The sequence below is a fragment of the Acomys russatus genome, chromosome 16 (assembly GCF_903995435.1).
Source record: "Acomys russatus chromosome 16, mAcoRus1.1, whole genome shotgun sequence".
NCBI classification, from domain to species: domain Eukaryota; kingdom Metazoa; phylum Chordata; class Mammalia; order Rodentia; family Muridae; genus Acomys; species Acomys russatus.
Window position 1 is genome coordinate 2,521,809 of NC_067152.1, and position 23,503 is coordinate 2,545,311.

Consider the following 23,503-nt stretch of genomic DNA (forward strand, 5'->3'; position numbering starts at 1 on the left):
CCCAGTCTTTTTTTTTTTTTTTTTTAAGATTTATTTATTATGTATACAGTGCTCTGCCTGCATGTATACCTGCAGGCCAGAAGAGGGCATCAGATCACATTACAGATGGTTGTGAGACACCATGTGGTTGCTGGGAATTGAACTCAGGACCTTTGGAAGAGTAGTCAGTGCTCTTAACCTCTGAGCCATCTCTCCAGCACCATAAGACCCAGTCTTAAAAAGATAAATATAAAACTGGGCGTGGTGGCGCACGCCTTTAATCCCAGCACTTGGGAGGCAGAGGTGGGTGGATCTCTGAGTTCAAGGCCAACCTGGTCTATAAAGCGAGGTCGGGACAGCCAGGGCTACACAGAGAAACCCTGTCTTGAAAAAACAAAACAAAACAAAAAAACATCCTTTATTGTTAGATACTTACATTTCTGATTTTAATGTGATGTATTTATGTTTGGCTTAAAAAGTAGTTGATGGGGGCTGGAGAGATGGCTCAGCAATTAAAAACACTGTCTACTCTTCCAAAGGTCCTGAGTTCAATTCCCAGCAACCACATGGTGGTTCACAACCATCTATAATGAGATATGGTGCCCTCTTCTGGCATGCAGGAACACATGCTGTATAAATAATAAATAAATCTTAAAAAAAAAAAAAAAAAAAGTAGTTGATGTCTGGGTATGCTGGAAAAGGAGGGGTCACAGGAAAGTACCTGTGGGGGTGACAGGAAAAGAGCCAGGCCTGGACGCTAGGAAAGTTAGCAAGGCAGTGAGGAAAAAGAGAAGGTCAGCCCAGCTTCATCAACAAAGGGTTCCGGGTGCCTGCCTGCCCCAGAGTGCGAGGCCTGTGTGCAGAGTATGCGCAGACACCAAGCTGGGTTGACACTCTTTGCTCCCCACCCCACCTTGGTCTTTCGAGACAGAGTTTCTCTATATAACCTCCTTGACTGTACTGGAACTTGCTTTGTAGACCAGGCTGGCCTTGAACTCACAGAATACTGTCTGCCTCTGCCTGCTGAGTGCTGGGATTAAAGGTGTGCGCCACCATGCCTGGCTGGGCCATCATTGAACAACGTAGCCTGTAATTGGGGATAGAGCCATCTTTTTTTTTTTTTTTTTTTTTTTTAAAAGATTTATTTATTTATTTATTTATTATGTATACAGTGCTCTGCCTGCATGTACACCTGCACACCAGAAGAGGGCGCCAGATCTCATTACAGATGGTTGTGAGCCACCATGTGGCTGCTGGGAATTGAACTCAGGACCTCTGGAAGAGCAGCCAGTGCTCTTGACCTCTAAGCCATCTCTCCAGCCCTAGAATCCTCTCTTGTCTGGAGTTTTGGTTTTTTTTGTTTTTTGTTTTTTTTGTTTTGTTTTGTTTTGTTTTGTTTTTGTTTGTTTGTTTGTTTTTTCGAGACAGGGTTTCTCTGTTATCTTGGCCGTCCTGGACACTCTTTGGAGACCAGACTGGCCTCGAACTCACAGCGATCCACCTGCCTCTGCCTCCCGAGTACTGGGATTAAAGGCGTGCACCACCACACCCGGCTTGTCTGGAGTTTTGGAAAGGGAAAAAAGATTGAAGCCTCTGTACAGATCGCTTCTGTTCTAGAACACATTCTGGGATTCCTTCTGAGTAGCTTGGACTCAGCTTTCCAAGATTCTGAGGTCTGAGGGACTATGTAGAAATAGGTCCTCCCTCCCTCCCTCTCTTTCCCTCCCCCCCTTTCCTTTCCCTCCCCCCTTTCCCTTTCCCTCCTTCCTCACTTTTTCCTTCCTCAGGATGGGTTTCAGCCTGTAGCCTAACAGCCTAGAACTCCCTATATAACCCCAGTTGCCCATAAACTTGTAGCCACCCTCTTGTGCTGAGGGTGTAGTGGGGCCCACAACCCCTGGCTTTGGAATCTCTTAGGCCTGTGCTGGCACTTAGTCCCATGTGGGGCCCTAGATGACCTCCGGGGTCGGGATCTTTCCTCCCGCCAGCCCTCATTTGTTGGCACAGGCAGCCTGGCTCTGGTCCCGCCAGCCTCTGCCTACCTGTCCTGCTTCAGGGGCTGTTTTCTGTTTATTCCGGAGCTTGTATCTGATGGGCATGTAATCCTTACATGACTCAGATGTGTCCTATCTTGTGGACTTTAGGAATAACTGAAGTCATTGCTCTCTCCAGTCTTCCGTGGCCCTATACAAGTTCAAGGACCTTATATCAGGAGACACACAATCAATAGTGGAACCTAGGCTATGGACAGCTTTATTGCTGTAACTAAAAATTCAAATTTCACCACTCCTTACACAATGGACAGGAAGCTGTTACCTGCTTAACACTGTGTGTGTGTGTGTGTGTGTGTGTGTGTGTGTGTGTGTATGTGTGTGTGTGTGTGTGTGTGTGTTTGAAAGAAGGTTTTACGTAGCCCAGGCTGGCCTGATAGCTTGGGGCTGGCCATGAGCTCCTTATCCTCATAGCTTCGTACCTTCTGAGAGCTGGGATAATAGCCCTGCAGCACCAGCTGAGCTTGGATTTATAATTTTGAAAAGTAGTGTGTAAGAGCCAGGTGTGGTGGCACACTCCTGCAGTCTTAGCACCTGGAAACAGGTAGCTGGATTTCTGTTAAGTTAAGCCCAGCCTGGTCTATGTAGAAAGACCATCCCCATTTCTCCCCGGTAGCCCCAGCCTAAAGTCCAGATTCGATTTGGGGAAGTAGCTCAGTGGTGAACTGCTTCCCTAGCACAAGGCCCTGGCTTTGCTCTCCAGCAGTGCAAATAAAGAAGGGGAAAAGGACAGTGGAGTGTGACAGGGTGTGTCTGGTGTAGGGACAAAGTCCTTCATGTCTAAAGAGTCATGATGTAAGGACCTTGGTCAGCTTGAGGCAAGCTTAGCATGGGTTTCTGTGTGCGCCGCTTTTGCGGACTGAAGGATGCCACTATCTGCTGTGTAACTCTCTGGAGTATGTGCTGCAGCTGGCATGGCAGTTTTCTACACAGTAAGTGTTGTGCACACATTGGTCCTTGACAAAAGAAAGAAAAATATAATTTCTGAATGCTTCATGAAGAGAAGAGGCTTTTCAAGACAGGGTTTTTCTGTGTAGCCTTGGCTGTCCCAGACTCGCTTTGTAGACCAGGCTGGCCTCATCCACCTGCCTCTGCCTCCCAAGTGCTGGGATTAAAGGCATGTATCACCACGCCCGGCTCTGAGTCAGGCTTTTAAAATACTGTATTAAGAGACTGGACGTGAGGCTGGAGAGGTGGCTCAGAGGTTAAGAGCACCGACTGCTCTGACTGCTCTTATAGAGGTCCTGAGTTCAATTCCCAGCAACTATGTGGTGACTCATAACCATCTATAATGCGATCTGATGCCCTCTTCTGGCATGCAGGTGTACATGCAGACAAAGCACTGTATAAATAATAATAAATAAATATTTTCTTTTTTAAAAAGAGACTGGACATGAGCCGGGCATGGTGGTGCCTGCCTTTAATCCCGGCACTTGGGAGGCAGAGACAGGTGGATCTATGTGAGTTCAAGGCCAGCCTGGTTTACAAATCGAGTCTAGGACAGCCAAGGCTACACAGAGAAACCCTGTCTCAAAAAAACCAAAAAGACTGGACATTGTGGTAAATGCTTGTAACCTAGCATTCAGGAAGCTGAGGCAGGAGGATCACAGCTTCAAGGCTAACCTCAGGTACATAGCAAGACAGCCCCCACCCCCATCTCAACTCCCTCTAAGGAAATAAATACATTATTTGTTGTTAGGAAAGCCTCATTTTCCTGTGTGGCTGCTATGGATACAGAAATGCTTGCAAGGGAGGGGAAGGGTGGGGTTGGGCTGGAGAAGATCTGAGGGAAGTTAGTCACTTGAGTTGACACTAAAGGCTGAGAGCCGGGTCCTCACCCTTATGGGTTCAGAAACACAGTTTTCTTCAGAGTTTGGTGGCTCATATACTAACATGTAAAGACCTCAACGACAAACTGCAGCGCAGTGAGATACGAAAGTATGGATCAAGCCAGGCATCCCTGGTTACTGCTCAGGACAGCGTTCTCCTTGGGAAATGAAGTAGATCTGGCGTGGCGCTGTGTGGTAGCGCTGTGTGGTGGTGCAGACTCTCAGCTTGTGCCCCACAGAGGCCGTCCAGGAGAGGCTGCCCTAGACAGTGTAGAGTCCAGATATGGTAGCTGGCTGGAGAAGCTTAATGGCTGAGGTCACAACACCAGGCCAGCCTGAAGCTGCTGCCCTGTGACAGTTACAGCATCTCTGCCAGACTGGCATCTTTGGATGCTTCGTGTACCCATCCTTTCCACTGTCCCAGCATGACTTTCTCACAGTGCTGATAAGGAAGTTGCTAGTTTAATCCTAATCTGCTGCTTCCAGTGTCTTTGCTTGGGCTTAGGGGAAAATGACTGGCTGTCCTCTGGTCTGTTTGTGCACATGGTGGGTTATAGGCCTTATGCCATCAGTTTGCCATTGCAGGAGCAGGGTTAGTTTTCCTTCTGTGTTGTTTTATTTGGTTTTTGGAATGATGGAGTTTGTTAGCCCTGTGCATACTCCCAACATAGCAGCATGCATTATCAGAAATTGGGGTGGCACATGCGGCACAGAATAAACCGAGCTGTCTGTGGTGAGGAGGAGAGCTGGGCTCTTCCCCAGTGACATGGAAGCTGCAGTCATTTTCGCTGATAAATAATTGACCTGTGCTTTCCGAGGGATCCCATTACAGTGGCAGGAGCATAGCGCACGCAAGGTTCGGTTACAGTGTGAGGGAGACTGTTCTCCATCAGAGTGACAGCCTGGCTCAGAGCACCCTGCTCTTTGCCCCGAGGGGTGGGGACACCCAAGTGATGCTCTTATGGGAGAGTGATTGGGCCTCAGAGCCTCAGCTGATCAGAGAATCCTAAGGAGCCCATACAGGTGCCATTTTAGTGAAATTTCAGGTTTGGTCCCTTGGAAGCGGGAGTTGGTGGTGCACTGAGGTTTCCTAATGCTGGCGGGGCCTAGCGGTCACTGTGGAGGAAGCTCTGGACAGTGGAGGAGTCTTTGCTCTTTCTTTACAGTCTGTCACCTCCATTAATCCTCTTTCTTTCTTTCTTTTTTCCATGTTCTTGCCTCGGAGCAGTTATTACAGTAAGTATGTCCCTCAGGGGTCGGGTAGGAGGATTGGCATTACAGATGATTTATAAGAAAAGAGAAATTGGGGAGAAGGGGGGAAGTGGGAGGGAGGGAAGAATGGGAGGAAACAGGGGAAGGGCTAACAATCGAGATGTAATATGAATAAATTAATAAAATTTAAAAAAAAAGAAAGGAGAAATAAAGTGTGCCTGCACTAGCTATGCTGGCTCTTCTCCTACTCCCCTCGCTTGTTGGCTTTGAGCTGCACTGACCTGTGGCTTTGCCAGGTGAGACCTGACTCTTGAGTCTTAGAAGGAGAGGAGCAATTGAGGCTCTCCCCCTGTTCCCTCAGGTCAGCCAGCCTGAACAGGACAGCCTTTTCTCATGTGGGCATCTGTTGGCCCCAGTGAGCACTGATCATTGGCCCCCAAGCCCTCCAGCGTAATCCACCCCTTCCTGTCCCCAGATGCTTGTCCCCGCTGCAGAACTAACCCTGCTGAGGAAGCAGAGCGCTCTTTTTCTTTTCCTCTTTCACGTAGCTCTTTTTACTGTTTTTAAAACAGGTGCTATAATATTTTAAGAGCACCACGGGAGGGAGGCAAAATTAGCGTGAAGGGCTTTTCTTAACGAAAGGCTCATGCAGGGAAAGGGGCCAAGCATGAGACTTTTCCTCAGATCCGAGACTGTGGGCCACTCATGGAAGAACGAACTCAGACACATGTGGTTTTTGGTCAGAGATGGCTCTGTGGTCTCGGCCAAGTTACCTAGGCTTTTTCCCCACCTGAGACAGGGTTTCCTGTGTGGCCTTGGTCTCGAACTCACAGGGATCTGCTTGCCTCTGCCTCCCCAGTGCTGGGTTTAAAGGTGTCGCCACCATGCCCGGCTTCACCTGAGCTTTTTTAAAACTTCACTTTCTTCCTCTGTAAACGAAGGGGATGGTGTGTGTAAAGCAGACCTAGTGCCATGACTGCCCAGTCGAGGCAGCCGTTGTCATCCAGCCAGCTGGAGTCTCACAACCCCAGCCTGCATGAGCCCAGTGATGGGATGGGACTGTCCATCCTGACCCTGTCAGCGTGACCCCAGTAACGGGAGGGGGACTCTCCAGGCTGACCCTGTCAGCATGATCCCCAGTAACGGGAGGGGGACTCTCCAGGCTGACCCTGTCAGCATGATCCCCAGTAACGGGAGGGGGACTCTCCAGGCTGACCCTGTCCGTGTGACCCCAGTGATGGGAGGGGGACTCTCCAGGCTGACCCTGTCCGTGTGACCCCAGTGATGGGAGGGGGACTCTCCAGGCTGACCCTGTCAGTGTGACCCCAGTGATGGGAGGGGGACTGTCCAGGCTGACCTTGTCAGTGTGACCCCAGTAACGGGAGGGGGACTGTCCAGGCTGACCCTGTCAGCATGATCCCCAGTAACGGGAGGGGGACTTTCCAGGCTGACCTTGTCAGTGTGACCCCAGTGATGGGAGGGGGACTCTCCAGGCTGACCTTGTCTGCGTGATCCCCAGTGATGGGAGGGGGACTTTCCAGGCTGACCTTGTCAGTGTGATTCCCAGCAGTGGGAGAGGACTCTCCAGGCTGACCCTGTCAGCGTGACCCCAGTGATGGGAAGGGGGACTCTCCAGGCTGACCTTGTCTGCGTGATCCCCAGCAATGGGAGGGGGGGACTCTCTAGGCTGACCCTGTCAGCGTGATCCCCAGTGATGGGAGGGGGGGACTCTCCAGGCTGACCTTGTCTGCGTGATCCCCAGTGATGGGAGGGGGGGACTCTCCAGGCTGACCTTGTCTGCGTGATCCCCAGTGATGGGAGGGGGGGACTCTCCAGGCTGACCCTGTCAGCGTGATCCCCAGTGATGGGAGGGGGGGACTCTCCAGGCTGACCCTGTCAGGCACTAAGGTATTTTATCCCCTTCCAGAATGAGTACATGAAAGAAGACTTTCTGATTAAAATTGAAACCTGGCACAAGCCAGACCTTGGCAACCAGGAGAATGTAAGTATCACCTCCCAAGAGCCCAGGGCTCCAGGCCTTGGCGGACCTCTCTAGGCTCTGCTTCCCTGTGCAGGGTCCTTCTGTGCTTCTCCTCTGCCTGGCTAGACTGTCCTACAGTGCAGCTTCCTCCATTGACTTGCAGAATGTCATCACTAAGATTCTTTGCTGGGCTTTCTTGTAGAGCTGGAATGGTCTAGAAAGCAGTTTCAGGTACTGAGGAACGATGTCTTTAAAACATGGCAATTGCAGTACTTCTTCAAATTCAAAGTACAGTCATGCTTCCTTAACCCATGACACTGTTCTGCCACGTGTGGAACAACGTGTCAAAGGCGAGTAAGCACAAACCCCACAGATCCCAACAAAGTGTGCGACCAAACAGTGGCATACTATGCAGCCACTAAAAAGCTGAGGGAGGTGGGCGTGGTGACATCTGCCTTTTGTTCCAGCACTCTGGAGGCAGAGGTAGGTGAATTTCTGTTCGATTGAGGTCAGTGTGGTCTAGAATACTGAGTTCCAGAACAGCCAAGGCTATAGAATGAGATGCTATTTCAAAACAAAACTAAAAAGGAACTGATGAAAACGATCCTACCTATATTGTTCAGTGTAAAAAGCAGCATATTAAAAGGCTAGAATATTAATCCCAGCACTCGGAAGGCAGAGGCAGGTGGATCGCTGTGAGTTCGAGGCCAGCCTGGTCTACAAAGTGAGTCCAGGAAAGCCAAGGCTACACAGAGAAACCCTGTCTCAAAAAACAAAAACTAACAAACAAAAATGCTAGAATAGATGGCTGCCCAGGCCAGAGGTCCTGGGAGGACCTAGTACTATTACTCTACTAAATGGCCGCAGGATTAAATGACTTCTAATGGCTTCCTGCTGTATCCACAGAGCAGAGCATCTCTCAGCCCTCTTCAGAGAGGCTTCTCCTTCCCAGCTGCCAGTTAACACAGAGATTCCCAATTAGTGTGTGGAGAGTAAAAGACTGTGAGGTGCTCGGCTCTAAATGAGACTTTCAGACACCCCCACCCCACCCCCCGGCTGAGTGAACTTTACAGAAGAGGGAGTAGAAAGATTGTAAGAGCCTCAGTGGTTGATAACATCAGTGTTTTCCAGACACAACCGGGGTCAGTGCACACATGAACTCACTGCGATTTTCATAGTATGCACAAGACCTGTGAAAGCGCCAGCCAGCCTAAGTCCTACCACGAGGCAGGTGTGAGTTCGAGGCCAGCATGGTCTGCATAGAGAGTTCCAGGGCAGCCAGGGAGGGCTACATGGACCTGGTCTCATGTCTTAAAAACAAAAACAAAGAAAAACAAACAGAACATCCTGCCACTAAGGAGGAGCTAATGGCATTTGATTGCTACCGAGGGAGGGAGAGCGTGGTAGTCTTCTCTAGAACAGAACTGATAGAACAAATCTAGAGAGGAAGAGAGAGAAGGGATTTATTAGAGTGGTCACAGGCCTGGTCTAGGTAGCCCGCCAACAGCTGTCTCCCAGTACAAGTCCAGGAACCCAGTAGTATTCAGTCCGTGACAAGGGCTGCCATCAGAAGGCGTGGCCCACATTTACGGGGGATCTGCCCACCTCAGATGATATAATTTAAGGAATATCCCTCTCCTGGTGGTTGTGGCATATGCCTTTAATCCCAGCACTTGGGAGACAGAGGCAGATGGATCTCCGTGAGTTGGAGGCCAGCCTGTACTACAGAGCAAGTTCCAGGATAGCCAGAGCTGTTAACACAGAGAAAGAAACCCTATGTGTCTCGAAAAACAAAAAAACAAAAAAAACAAAAAAAAAAAAGAGAGAGAGAGAGACAGACAGATAGACAGACTGACTGACTGGACATGAGCCAGGTATGGTGGTGCGCTTCTTTAATCCCAGTACTCAGTTCGAGGCCAGCCTGGTCTACAAAGTGAGTCCAGGACAGCCAAGGCTACAAAGAGAAACCTTGTCTCAAAAAACCAAAAGAAAAAAAATTCCTCACAGATGTGCCCAGCTATTTGGGTTTTAGCTCATTCCACATGTAGTCAAATTGACAACCAAGAACAGCTATCACAGCCGGGCGATGGGGACACACGCCTTTAATCCCAGCACTGGGGAGGGAAGGAACCCAGATATGAACAAGAAAGTCACTGGTGTTTTATATACTTTGTACACGCAGCGTGAAGCATTTTACACAGCACTTTTAGCCGACCTTCGTTTAACTGTAACCCATCATATGAGATCGGGTGAAAGCTCCGCTGGTGGTGTGAGGGCAGCTCACTCAGGGAGTTTCACATATGGATATGTAACCCTTGTACAGTTCTTTACTATGGACTATCCCACTGACGGCTGGGAAGAGCTGGTCTAGCTGTGCGTTCCAGGTAAAGGATGCTTGCCATTAGCAGAGAGAACGGCATGTGCATAGCAGGTGGTCTCCCGTTTTCTTGTAGGTGCATAAACTGGAGCCTGAGGCATGGAAACATGTGGAAGCTATATATATAGACATTGCTGACCGAAGCCAAGTGCTGAGCAAGGTAGGAACGCCTTAAAGGACCTCGGGGTGCAGAAAACTAACTTGTAAATGTTGAAGAGACCAGGGAGCCTTAGCCAGCTTGGCTCAAAAGGAAGTCCTCCCTGGGGGGCATTGTTTGTTTTATTGTTACTGTTACTATTATTGTTGTTTTTATGGTGGTAGCAGTTAAGCTCAGTGCCTCCCAAATGCTAGGATTAAAGGTGTGCACCACCACAGCCCCGCTCAGGAAAAAACCCTGTCTCGGGAAAAAAAATTTCTCTGGAGTGGTGGTGCCCGTAATCCCAGCACTCAGGAGGCAGAGGCAGGAGGATCTCTATGAGTTCAAAGACAGCCTGGTCTACAAAGCGAGTCCAGAGCAGCCAAGGCTACACAGAGAAACCCCGTCTCGAAAAAACCATAAACAAATTTATTTTACCCTGGTGTGCCAGCACACCTTTAATCCCAGGATTTGGGAAGCAGAGGCAGGCAGATCCCTGTGAGTTTGAGGACAGCCAGGGTTTGTTACACAGAGAAACACTGTCTTGAAAACTTAATAACAATAAAAAAATAAAATAAAATTGGGGGCTGGAGAGATGGCTCAGAGGTTAAGAGCACTGGCTGCTGGTCTTCCAGAGGTCCTGAGTTCAATTCTCAGCAACCACATGGCGGCTCACAACCATCTGTAATGAGATCTGGTGCCCTCTTCTGGCCTGCAGGTGTACATGCAGGCAGAACACTGTATACATAATAAATAAATCTTTAAAAAATAATAATAAAGTTCCATTTGAAAATAGATAAGTAAAGGGGGTGGAGAGATGGCTCAGTCAGTGGTCAGCAGCTCTTGTTCCCAGCACCCGTGTGTGATTCATAGTCATCTGTAGCCCCAGGCTGAGTGGGTTTGATTTTGGTGGGCAGCTTGCCCCACATGTGGCACACATACACCCATGCAGGCAGACATCCATACGGTTAAAAAGAAAATGAATCGTGGCTGGAGAGATGGCTCAGTGGTTAAGAGCACTGACTGCTCTGACTGTTCTTCCAGAGGTCCTGAGTTCAACTCCCAGCAACCACATGGTGGCTCACAACCATCTGTAATGAGATCTGATGCCCTACAAGCAGGCAGAGCACTGTATACATAATAATAAATAAATAATTTTTAAAAATGAATCTAAAATGGAAAATAGATAAGTCTAGGGTGGTAGGTTCATGTCTGTAACTGCTAGTCTATCACTTGAGAAGGGGCAGAGGAGGCTGGGGGTTCAGGGTCATTCTCAGCTCTGTAAAGAGTTTGAGGTAAGTCTGGGTTACATTAGATATTGTGTCTCCAAAACAAGATCCAAAACAGAGCAGAGGTGGCGCACGCCTTTAATCCCAGCTCTCAGGAGGCAGAGGCAGGTGGATCGCTGTGAGTTCAAGGTCAGCCTGGTCTACAAGGACAGCCAAGGCTACACAGAGAAACTGTCTCAAAAAAACCCGAACAACAAAAAAATTTTTTTATCATTTATTTACTTACTGTCTGTGTGCATTAAGTATTGGGTTCCATATAGCACAGCAGGTTGTAGGGGAGTTAGTTCTCTTCTTCTCCTGAGTAGGCTCCCAGGGTCAGCCTTCCTGGCTTGACCACTACGTGCCACTCCATTTCATGGCTGTTATTTTACTTTTATAAAGCAGAGTTGGAGGTTTTTTTGTTTGTTTGTTTTTGTTTGTTTTTTTTTTTGTTTTTGTTTTTGGTAAGAAAGATTTTAATACAGATTTTAACTGCAGAGAAAGGCACTTGGGAAGAAAGTAATGCATGCCGGAGTGAAGGGGTGTGAACTTTTTTTTTTTTTTTTTTTTAAGATTTATTCATTTGTTTATTATGTATACAGTGTTGTATTCGCACGTACACCTTCAGGCCAGAAGAGGGCACCAGATCTCATTATAGATGGTTGTGAGCCACCATGTGGTTGCTGGGAATTGAACTCAAGACCTCTAGAAGAGCAGACAGTGCTCTCATCCACTGAGCCATCTCTCCAGCCTTTGTCTCTGGTTTTTTGTTGTTGTTGTTTTTTAGTTTTCCGAGGTAGGGTCTCCATGTTATCTCACCTGTCCTGGACTTGCCTTGTAGACCAGGCTAGTCTCGAACTCACAGTGATCCACCTGACTCTGCCTCCCAAGTGCTGAGAGTACAGGCATGCGCCACCACGCCCAGCTTTGACTGTGTTTTAAAATCATCTAAAAGAGATTTATTTACTTACTTATTTATGTGAAACATTATCTCATGCGATCCAGGCTTGGCCTTGACTTCTCCATATAGCCATGGCTGGCCCAGAGCTCCTGAGCCTCCTGCACCCGCATCCCAAATTCTGGGATTACAGACATTTGCCACTGTGCCTTGCTACCTGAAATGTTTAAAAAGAAAAATCACAAGGTATGGTGACTCATGATGCTAATCCCTGTCCTTAAAAGGCTGGGGCAGGTTCAAGTTCACAAATTCAAGGTCATCTTGGGCTACAATAAAATAAATTTTAAAATCCAGCCTCAGTAGGTGAATTTGCTGAGCCAGAGGACCTGGGTTTGATCTCTGGAGCCTACGTAGGTAAGAAGAAAATCCATCTCTAGAGAGTTGTTTCCTGCCCTTGTCAATGTACGAGACACACACACACACACACACACACACACACACACACACACACACACACACACACACGTAAATGTAAAAAAGAATGTAAGAAAAGGATACAGTATGGTTCAGCGACTCAGTGTGCCTGCTGCTCTTGCTGAAGATCTGTAACTCCAGCTCCAAAGGATCTAATACCCTTCTCTGGTCTCAAATAAAAAAATTTTTTTCAAGACAGGGTTTCTCTGTGTATCCTTGGCTGTCCTGGAACTCTCTTTGTAGACCAGGCTGGCCTCCAACTCACAGAGATCTGCCTGCCTCTGCCCCTGAGTGCTGAGATTAAAGGTGTGCACTATCACCTCCCAGCTAATAAAATAAAATAACCCATATTGTTCTCAACTGAAGATAACTAAGTCTCTGGGACTTAGATAGAATGGCCTATAAACCTGTATTTTGGAGGTCTTTTCTATGAATTTGGATGCTCACTTCAACTGAAAAATCTGTCTTTAATACTGGAAATATGTGCTTGCTCAGACAGTCTGCTGACACTTTACTACTGATAAAATTGCAAACAAACCCTAACAGAAAATCACACAGACCTCTCTCCCCTGAAATTTAAACAGTTTCTCTTAGTTAGGGTCACTATTGGTGTGATGAAACACCATGACCAAAGCAACTTGGCGAGGAAAGGGTTTATTTGGCTAACATTTCCACAGAATACTCCATCACTGAAGGGAACTAGGACAGGAACTCAGACAGGACAGGAACCTGGAGGCAGGAGCTAATGCAGAGCCATGGAGGGGGGCTGCTTACTGCCTTGTTCAGCCTGCTTTCCTGTAGAACCCAGGACCTCCAGCACTGGCATGGCCCACCCACAGTTGGCTGAGCCCTCTCCCATCAGTCACTAATTAATAAAATGCCCTGCAGGCTTGTCTACTGCCCAATCTTATGGAGAAATTTTCTTAATTGAGGTTCCCTCCTCTCCAGTGATTTTAGCTTGTGTCAAGTGAACATAAAGCTGTCCAGCATAGCCAAGTGGTGGCACGCACACCTTTAACCCCAGCACTTGGGAGGCAGAAGCAGTCGGGTCTCTGAGTTCAAGGCCAGCCTGGACTACAGAGTGAGTTGCAAAATGGTCAGGTCTTCATACACACAGAAACCCTGCTCAAACAATAAATTATACAGCACACAAATGCTTTCTCTTATCTAAAACATTTACCCATGCTGTATGCCAGCAACTTCAAGAACGGCTGTAGCTGGGTGCGGTAGGCAAATAGACGGCTGTGCGTGCGTCCAGGATCAGCTTGGTATGTACAGTGAGGGGGTGCAGGCCGGACAGGGCTATAGTGAGCCTGTCTCAAAGCAAACAAACCAAAAAGAACTGATATGAAATGCTCTCTCTCTCTAAAAAATTTACTCTTTCTTCATCCTCACCTTCTTTCCCAACCCCATTTTCACTATCCTCAGGACTACAAGGCAGAAGAAGACCCAGCAAAATTCAAATCTATTAAAACAGGACGAGGACCTTTGGGCCCAAATTGGAAGGTACAATTCACACCCTTACCACCAGGGGGCCCGGCATCGTGTGGGTGGGCCTCTCTTCACGGAGGAGCGTGTGGGTGGGGTTCGCACAGCCTGAGGTCTTTCTGTTTAGTTACCAGCCTGCCTCTGCGTGTTTCTCTACCGCAGCAAGAACTTGTAAATCAGAAAGACTGCCCGTATATGTGTGCATACAAACTGGTTACTGTCAAGTTCAAGTGGTGGGGCTTGCAGAACAAAGTGGAAAACTTTATACATAAGGTGAGTATGCAGGATGAGGCCTTTGCATGTGTCTTTGTGTTCTGTTTTGTTGTTGTTTTGTTTTGTTTTTCAGGAGAGCGTTTCTCTGTGTAGCCTTTACTGTCCTGGACCCTATTTGTAGACCAGGCTGGCCTCGAACTCAGAAATCTGTCTGCCTCTGCCTCCCAAACGCTGGGATTAAAGGCATGCGCCACCACCACCAGGCATGCCTTTGTGTTCTGGAGAGAGCAGTTTGACCTGGTAACTGGGGCCTGTTCCTCAGTTACTAGCATCGGAGTCTTGGGTTCTCTTTGCTAGTAGCCCCTGCCTTTCCTTTGCACATACCATGCTGCATTCTAATGCCGTCCATCTGCGAGTACCTCATGACAAGGAAAGAAACTAAGGTGAAAGAAGGAAACAGGAAAGAATTTGCTGTGGTTGAACTACAAAGAAAACTCAGTCCCTTTCCTTCAGGCCAAAAGGCAAGAGGCACCGTGAGGCAAATTCTCCAGTGCCCTGAGTGACAGAGCTGGGCAGGCTTAAGCCTTTTAATGCTCACATGTATTACAATCATGCTTTTAGACCACATTACAGTAGGAAATGTGGCGATTGTTAGGGGCCTTGGCTTAGCCAAATCCCGTGAGCTGCCTGTCTTGGTGGTATTTGAAACAAAGGGGACAGCCGTCCTTACTGGGACACATACCTGCCAGAACCAGGAAGGCAAATGCTGCTGAGCTTTGTCTGATTCAGATGACGCAGCTAGGCATCACTTCTCCCCCGACCCCAATAAACTGTAGGTGCTGGTATATTGCTGGGGAGCAATATAGACGAGCTTTTACCTTCCAGGTTCTGACTCGCTTCCCTCCTTTTTATAGCAAGAGAAGCGTCTGTTTACAAACTTTCACAGGCAGCTATTCTGTTGGCTTGATAAATGGGTTGATCTGACCATGGATGACATTCGGAGGATGGAAGAAGAGACGAAGAGACAGCTGGATGAGGTGAGATGGATGCCAGGGGACTCCTAAGTATGTGGTTGTCAAGGAGACTAGGACTTGGATGTGTATAAGGGTACCATCAGCCTGTTCTAAGAGCAAGCCTGGCTCTGTGGTGGATAGGGTTACTGCCAGGCAGTATGGGAGCTGTAAGGAGAACAGTCTGTGCTCAGGAATACAGTGTGGCTGAGGTCTTGGCACAGCCACAGAGACAAATATGGTAGTCTGTACCTGATGCCAAGTGAGTAATGCAGCTGCTGCAGCGATTCTTCAGTCAGGGTGGGGGATGGTACTGGGCTGTGGAGCTTGAGGTGACCCTGGGGCCAGGCAGGTTGAGCTGATCTCATACCACCACCTTATCTATAGGGGACAGCCACAGCACATGCAGAGGCCTCTGTTCTGTGTGGCTTCTTGAACTAATATGACAGGTGGGGGGATTTTTTTTGATTTCTGATTCTTGTTTAGGTGTTTGGCTTTTGAGCTTAGCATGGATCCCAGGAGGCGGGCAGTCTGCTCTCTGGGAGCCTGAAGACCCAGCCCTCGTGCCTCATGTGAGGGAGCTCCTGAGAGGCCCACTTCTGGGAGATGCTCAGGGAGAACCACTAGGCACCTGCTTTTTTGCGGTTGTACATATGCTGTCTCGCAGCTGAGGCAGGGGAGACCTCGGCACCCTGTCTGCGACATGCAGGTGACACCGTCAGCAGAGAAGCCCAGCGCTGTCTGGCTTGGGCGGCTCCTGATCACTTGTCTTACTCTATACCACCATTGTAGCACTTCTGCCTCTTCAGGCAGGGAGTCCTGTTTCTCTTTCGCTCTAACTTGTTGTGTTTTGTTTTGGTTTTGTTTCTGAGACAGGGTTTCTCTGTGTAGCCTTGGCTGTTCTGGACTCACCTTGTAGACCAGGCGGGCCTCGAACTCACAGAGATCCACCTGCCTCTGCCTCCCAAGTGCTGGGATTACAGGCGTGCGCCACCACGCCCAGTTAGCTCCATTTCTTGGTAGCTATCATCCATCTCCTTCATTGGCTGAATGCCCAGCAAAGGACATGCTTTCCAGCGGCCTCACCTGGCCCTGCCTCGGTGAGGGCCTAGCTCAAGTGCTTTGGTGCATGCCAGACAGATGCTCAGTACCTCATAGTGCTGGTCTAGGGCAGAACCCGGCCCAGAGCCATTCTTCCTTCCAGAGCCTCCCAGGGAACTGTTCTTACCTTCTGGGATGACATTCCTCCTGGGCTGACTCACTGGTAAGTGGTGTGCAAGTCAGTTCCTGCTGAGGGCGGATGTTTGTTCATTCACTGAGCCGTCTATAGGGCAAGTGGAGTACAGTCCCTGATTCTTTCAGAAGGATCCTCGGGAAGTTGTGGACCTAAGTCACTTTGCTGATTCTGTCTGTGTGAGAGGCTTGAATCTTTTGGTCACCCCAGTCCTGCCCCTGCTCTCCAAAAAAGCTAGCAATGGAGGAGCAGGAAGATTTTAATCGGGGTTTGACAGGGAACGTTCAGTCACCCCGAGCCTGGCAATGGCCAGCGTAAAGTAATTGGGTTTCATGGAAGAAGTTACTGTTCTTTGTGTGTTCTCTGCAGCTGTTAGTATGGGTGAGGTTCTAGGTTTAATCCATAGTACCAATAAAATAGAGAGGTACGTAGGTAGGTAGATAGAATGCCCCGCCCCGGCCCCGCCACCCCCCCCCCCCCGGGTCTTGGAAGAAGTCTCCAAATGATCTTGGACATCTGACTTCCTCATACCCCACACTCGGTAGTCCTCAGAGTTAGGGCTTTGGTTTAGACACGTGCCCTCTCCTGCTTGAACCGACCCTCCATTCTATAAGGGGCAGGGTCGGTAGCTTAGACACTCACTCCCCATTGCAGGGAAGTGCGGGTGCAAGGAAGCTCTTTGGAATTAGAATTTTAAAGTTAGCTTGTAATGGAAGAGAAAGAACCAAATCCATGTCATTGTGGGATATGTTTTAACCTCTAGCAACTGTACAGGCCTTCGTGTGCTAATTCAAGCCCTGGCTTGTTTTTCTCTCTTGTCTAAAAATACATTCGCTGGGCTGGGATATGGCTTGGCGGTAAGCACTTGTCTAGAGGCACAAGCCTGGGGTTTCCAATACCATCCACACAAGGTTTAAAAAAGACAGAGCCAGGCACCTGTAATCCCAGCACACAGGGAGGCAGAGGCAGGCAAATCTCTGTGAGTTCGAGGCCAGCCTGGTCTACAAAGCGAGTCCAGGACAGCCAAGGATACACAGAGAAACCCTGTCTCGAAAAACAAACAAATGAACAACAACAAGAAGACAAGGTCTGTAGTCTAATCTCCAGCTCTTCCTGAGGCCAAGGATCGCCTTCAACTCCTGATCCCTGCCTTTACCTTCTGAGTGCTGAGACTCCAGGCGTGTGCCATTCTGCCCAGTTTATGCTGTGTTGAGGAGCAAACCCAGGGCTGGGGGCATCCTGGACTACATCCCCAGCCCAAAGTGATTTTGTTTTTCTGATTAAGATTCTGTAGTAGCACTGGGCGTGGTGGCGCACATCTTTAATCCGAGCACTGGGGAGGCAGAGGCAGGCAGATCTCTGTGAGTTCAAGACCAACCTGGTCTACAAAGCGAGTCCAGGAAAGTCAGGGCTACACACAGAAACTCTGTCTTTAAAAACAAAACAAAACAAAACAAAAAAAGATTCTGTATTATTTTCTTAACTATTGTGGGTCTTTTCCATTTGCCCCATAATTTTTCTGGTCCCTCTATAACCCATCCCTTCTGAAATGGGCACTGTGTGGTTCGCTGCAAAGCTGCATGACACTCTTGCTCATGATCCTTAGCTGGGAGGCTGCTTGAGCTGGTATCCCTGTGCATGGCCTCTGGTGCGGGCATCCTGTGAACGTGGAGGGCTCTGACTGCCAGCTCTCCAGGAGGGTTAGTTTAGGTCTGGAAGTCTGGACAGGTTACCTAGAGATTACACAAATCTCTCTGAAATGACGTTCCCATCAGCCACCACATCTGGAATTGGCTGTTTTGAGTTATGGTGGATTTGTGTTTCAAGGGTTAGGCTGATGAGGAGAAGCGCTCTGTACTGAACTCAACTGCCAGCTAGACAAGAGAACACACACTCTGACAGGGGGCCTGTGTGATACCTCAGTAGGTAAAGACACCTGCTGCTGGCCTGTGACCCACCTGGAGAGACCTCACAGGCTGTCCTCTGACCTCACTTCGAACCACGGCATGGACACACATGTGCACACACTAAGCATGTGTTCTTGAAAGATTCCATCTGCAGAGACAAGCTCTCATCTTAATGTCCTCCTGCAGAGCAAACCATCTGGAGTACTGGCCAACTTGCTTTTCACTTCTCAGTCGATTGTGATATTTAAGTGCCAAAACCAAAACCTGAAGCCAAAGACAGGCATGGTGGCACATGCTTGTAACCCTGGCATTTGGCAAAGTGGGGGCTGAAGGATCAGAAGTCTTGATGCCAGCCTGCGGTACATGAGACCCCACTTCAGAAAACCTAAAACTCTGAGCCAGGAGACAGGGTCATGAGACTCGCTATAAGTTTGAAATGGTCCAAGTCTACACAGGTACATGAGCCTCCACAGGGTCTCCAGGCCTGAAACTACCGGTTCTGCTTTGATTATAGGTTTTCACTACCATTGGTTTTACATAGAGAGTTCCAGATCTGCTAGGGTTACACAGTGAGAGCCTGTCTCAAAAAACAAAAAACAGGCCAGGCGTGGTGGCCCATACCTTTAATCCCAGCACTTGGGAGGCAGAGGTAGGCAGATAGCTGTGAGTTACAGGGCTAGCCTGGTCTACAAAGTGAGTCCAAGACAGTCAAAGTTACACAGAGAAACCCTGTCACAAAAAACAAACAAACAAACAAATTAAAAAACCAATGCCAGGCGTGGTGGAGAAACCCTGTCTTGAAAAAAAACAAAACAAAACAAAACAATAAAAACCCTTAATATCATATAGGCCCCAAGAAACACAAAATAAGCATTTTTAGGACATTTTACTAGAAGCCTAAAACAATGAAACAGTGAATTATTTCAGTAGCACCCTTTGTCCGTTGACAGGAAGGGAAGTGGCCACATTCTTTGATAGGAAGTTGCATCTTTTAAAAAAACAAAAGGCTGTTTTTTTGCTATTGTTAATTTATTATTTTATGTGCATGAAAGTTCTGCCTGCGTGTGTGTATGCGCACTACAAGCATAAAGGGCTGTAAGCTGCCGTGTGGTTGCTGGGCGTCAACCCAGGTACTCTGCCCAGAACAGCAAGAGCACTTAACTGCCAAGCCAGCTAGCTCTCCAGCCCCTGGAAGCTCCATCTCAGTAGAAACTGAGAGAGGGTGGTGACTGAGGTCAGTCTCTGGAATCCAAATAAAAATGGAAGAAGGAGCCGGGCGTGGTGGCGCACGCCTTTAATCCCAGCACTCGGGAGGCAGAGGCAGGTGGATCGCTGTGAGTTCGAGGCCAGCCTGGTCTACAAAGTGAGTCCAGGATGACCAAGGCTACACAGAGAAACCCTGTCTCGAAAAACCAAAAAAAAAAAAAAAAAAAAAAATGGAAGAAGGAGGCCTGGCAACAGTGGTACACACCTTTAATCCCAGCACTCGGGAGACAGGGTCTCTCTGTGTAGCCTTGCCTACTCTGGACTCACTTTGTAGACCAGGCTGGCCTCGAACTCACAGAGATCCGCCTGCCTCTGCCTCCCCAAGTGCTGGGATTATAGGCGTGCGCTACTGCGCCAGACCCCACTTCCACTCTTGATAGGAAGCGGTCCAGAGGCCAGAGGGATGACTCAGTGGTTTAGGGCACTTGTGGCTGTTACAGAGGATCCAGGTTCAGTTCCCTTCACACATGTAGCAGCTTAAGACCGACCATCTGTAACAACATCTAACGCTCTCTTTTGGCCTCTGTGGGCACCAGGTACATACATGGTGTATAAACAAATAAGGCAAAACACTCATATATATAAAATAAAAATAATTCTTAAGGGGCTGGAGAGATGGCTCAGAGGTTAAGAGCACTGACTACTCTTCCAAAGGTCTTGAGTTCAATTCCCAGCAACCACATGGTGGCTCATAACCATCTGTAATGTGATATGGTGCCCTCTTCTGGCTTGCAGGTGTATATGCAGGCAGAGTGCTGTATACATAATAAATAAATAAATCTTAATAATAATAATTATTATTATTATTCTTTTTTTAAAAAGTCTCTGCCTGGCGTGGTGGTGCACACCTTTTAATCCCAGCACTCAGGAGGCAGAGGCAGGTGGATTGCTGTGAGTTCAAGGACAGCCTGGTCTACAAAGTGAGTCTAGGAAAAAAAAAAAGCAGTCTCTTTCTAATTTGTGCCTAACTTAAAAGGCATGGCTTTCTCTCCATCTCCTTCTTTCTTTCTTTCTTTCTTTTTTTTCTTTTTCTTTCTTTCTTTCTTTTTTTTGTTTTTTTGTTTTTTTGTTTTTTTGTTTTTGTTTGTTTGTTTGTTTTTGGTTTTTTGACACAGGGTTTCTCTATGTAGCCTTGGCTGTCTTGGACTCACTTTGTAGACCAGGCTGGCCTCAAACTCACAGAGATCTGCCTGCCTCTGCCTCTGACTGCTGGGATTAAAAGCCTGGGCCACCACACCTGCCGTCTGGGGTATTATTTTTTCAGATGCTATTCTTCCTTCGCTCTGTGCACACACACACAGTGTTCAGCAGTGAGAAGCCAGGGTGCACTGATGGTGAGTTCCCTCAGCAGCAGAAGCTTTCAGCTTCTTTCTGCCTTTTCTGTTCCAGATGAGACAAAAGGACCCGGTGAAAGGCATGACGGCTGATGACTAACGCTACCCGCCCCTTTCTGCACTGTATGTACTGAACCTCATTCTCACGGTGTTTGGGTGCTCAAGGCCTCATCAGCTCCTTGTGGAAGGAGAAAACCTACTTCATTCCTCATCCTTCACTCTAGTAATGGTGGTGACTGCCTTGCTAAAGAGGGAAACACCTGGGTTTCCACAGAAAGGAATTAAGGCTATTAGGTTTGTCTCAGGGCATGGTTTTATGTTTTTGGGGTTTTTTTGGTTTTTTTGTTTTTTGTTTTTGTTTTTTTCGAGACAGGGTTTTTCTGTGTAGCCCTGGCTGTCCTGGACTTGCTTTGTAGACCAGGCTGGCCTCAAACTCACAGCGATCCACCTGCCTCTGCCTCCCGAGTGCTGGGATTAAAGGTGTGCACCACCACCCCCAGGCTCAGGGCATGTTTTACAAAGGCCCGTGCAGGTGGACGCGGCAGGGTAGTGAGGAGTGGAGGTGGTGTTCAGTGGAAGCACTGATCTCTTTTCCCTACTTGTGACTTGAGCCCTTTCAAGCTGGCATGTGGGGGGCACTTCCTGTGCACATGCCAACGCACCTCCAGCTCCCTAACACTGGCATTGCCCACCTTGTCCTTAGACAACCAGTTGGACAGCGTTAGCACTCACCACGTTTGGTGGCCCCCTGGTGCTAACAAACTAAGTAGCTCTGCCTTCACCAAAGGCATTGATTTCAGATGCTGGAAGACTTTGTAGCCAGGACTAGAGCTAAGTTGGGGTGTCCCTTGTTTCCCTGTCCTTCCCCCCTAAGGCCTGCTGGCCTGTTAGATCCCAGTGTCCTACACACTACAAGACCCATTCTGCAGCACATAATGAAGCGCCTGGCTCTGCCCATTAGACTGTGAGGAAGTCACTTGATCAAAGAAAACCGAGCACCAGAGGCTAAGGAGACCCAGGGCCGTTTCGCTCTTTGGCTGTCCATGGATGCTTCTTTTCCTCCAGTGCTGGCGTTAAGCCCAGGACTGTGAGCACACTCTGCAGCCCTGTAGCCCCAGCCCACCGCGCTCTTAAGCAGCTTCTGGGAGAAGGAAGGGGAGGATTAAGCAGATGCCAGCTTTGTAGTTACTGCCAGGACCGTGGTACCCTCTCCCCAAGGCCCCAGCACTTGTCATCCTCCCTCCCGAACCCCTCTACTCGCCGGGATTTGCTGTGTGCTGCTGATTGCCCTTGATGCTTCCTTAATAATTTCTATTTCTTTTCTAGTTTTGCAAGACAGTGGTCAACAGGAAGGCCCAGCAGCTCCACCCTCCTGAGTGGCAGGCCATCTTTGGACGCAGCCTTTCTGTGCTCATTCTTCAGGCAACTTTCAAACCCTTACTGTAGCTATTTCTAGATGCCCTTTAACATTGTGAACAAATAGACCGTCTGGTATTACAAAGCCTGTGTGTGCGGGAGCCTGATCCTCTAAGATATACGGTGTACACTGCTGTATCTACAGCTCGCCACCCTCTCCATTGTGTTCTGACCCATTTCTGTATGCCCTCCCTCTTTATTTCCAAGTGACATTTTTAGTCTTTGAATCTAGCTGCCTTTTGTGATGTGATTCTTTAAGCTCACTTACTTCAGCCTTGGGAGAAACTGAGCTATTTTGCTTCCTGGGCAGATCCTTGGCAGTGTGGAGTATTCACTTGGGGAGAGAGGAGGAGTTAAAAATACAGAGACACCTGGCCCCGGTTCCTCACCATAGCAATGTGGCTCCATAACCCTGACCTCTGCTCCTAGTGATCTCTTGTTTGAGTGCTCTAAGCACCAAGAAGGTACCCAAGGCCCAGCCAGTCTAAGGCAATTTAGCAAATAATAAATAACCCCTACTCAAGTCATTGGATCTCTGGTTAATATTCTTAGAAATCTTGGCTTCTCAGCCCTCCTGTTGCCCACTTTGTCTCAATCTCTTTTCAGAGCCTCCAAGAAACCCACCACTGCCCACCTGGAGCCCTGTCCAGTGTGGCCCATAGACACCGATCAGACCCCTGAGGAGTGCTGTCCGTCTTTGCTCCTCTCCTATTTTGGGTTGGTGCTCCCACTCAGCAATAATCCTTTCTCTGTGCTTTCTTAGACCCCTGTCCTCTCTGAGGCTGGTTAGGATGCAAGAGTCCTGGTCTTTTCATGCTGCACAAACAAGCATGCAAAAAGCTTTCCTCCCTAGCAACACGTGTACTTTCCTGTTTCCAATCACTGCAAAGGAATTTGCAGATCAAGAACTCGGCTCCCCCAGTCCCATGCTGAGCTCTGTCCTGGACAATCAAAAGCAAGCAGTGACTGTAGCCTCGAATGTTCCCACAGTGGGCTGGTGAGGCCCAGCCTCAAGGAGAGTACAAACTGCAGAGCGCTTCCTTGGTTTTTCTAGATTGGCAGAAACTGAGTATGGCTTCCTGGTGGAGGACGTGATACAGCTGTGTCACCTGACGTTTCCCAAGCCTTGTTCAGTCAGTCAGCCCAATGTGTAGTGATCCAAGCCCATGCTAGCCTGGGTCCCGGTTAGAGAGAGATCACATCTCTGGTTAAGGGAGTAAGAAGTAGGATGGGACAGTGGTTCCTTGTTTTTGTCAGTTTGTTTGCCTTACTTCTAAGTGCAATAAGGGAGTGTCTCACAGGGCTTCACCTGTGACATCCTGACTAGATGCTGCCCTGTGGTCCTCCTCGAGCAAGGCTGGGCAGATTTGGTTGGGCCCCTCAGCATGGTTTGCTCTGACCTTCATTGAGGTTCTCTTGAGACCAGGAGA

At 48.5% G+C, this 23,503-nt stretch overlaps 1 protein-coding gene across 1 annotated transcript in view; it reads left to right on the forward strand.

The window, feature by feature from the left end:
- Pitpna (phosphatidylinositol transfer protein alpha) overlaps positions 1-22,304 on the forward strand; it is a 38,537-nt gene extending 16,233 nt beyond the window's left edge. Inside the window, exons 5-12 of the mRNA XM_051157967.1 lie at positions 5,088-5,095; positions 6,999-7,073; positions 9,506-9,589; positions 13,634-13,711; positions 13,856-13,966; positions 14,821-14,943; positions 20,713-20,780; positions 21,984-22,304. Of these exons, the coding sequence (XP_051013924.1) occupies positions 5,088-5,095; positions 6,999-7,073; positions 9,506-9,589; positions 13,634-13,711; positions 13,856-13,966; positions 14,821-14,943; positions 20,713-20,757 (524 nt within the window). The 3' untranslated portion in view covers positions 20,758-20,780; positions 21,984-22,304. The remainder of the gene's footprint in view (positions 1-5,087; positions 5,096-6,998; positions 7,074-9,505; positions 9,590-13,633; positions 13,712-13,855; positions 13,967-14,820; positions 14,944-20,712; positions 20,781-21,983) is intronic.
- The last annotated feature ends 1,199 nt before the right edge of the window (positions 22,305-23,503 follow it).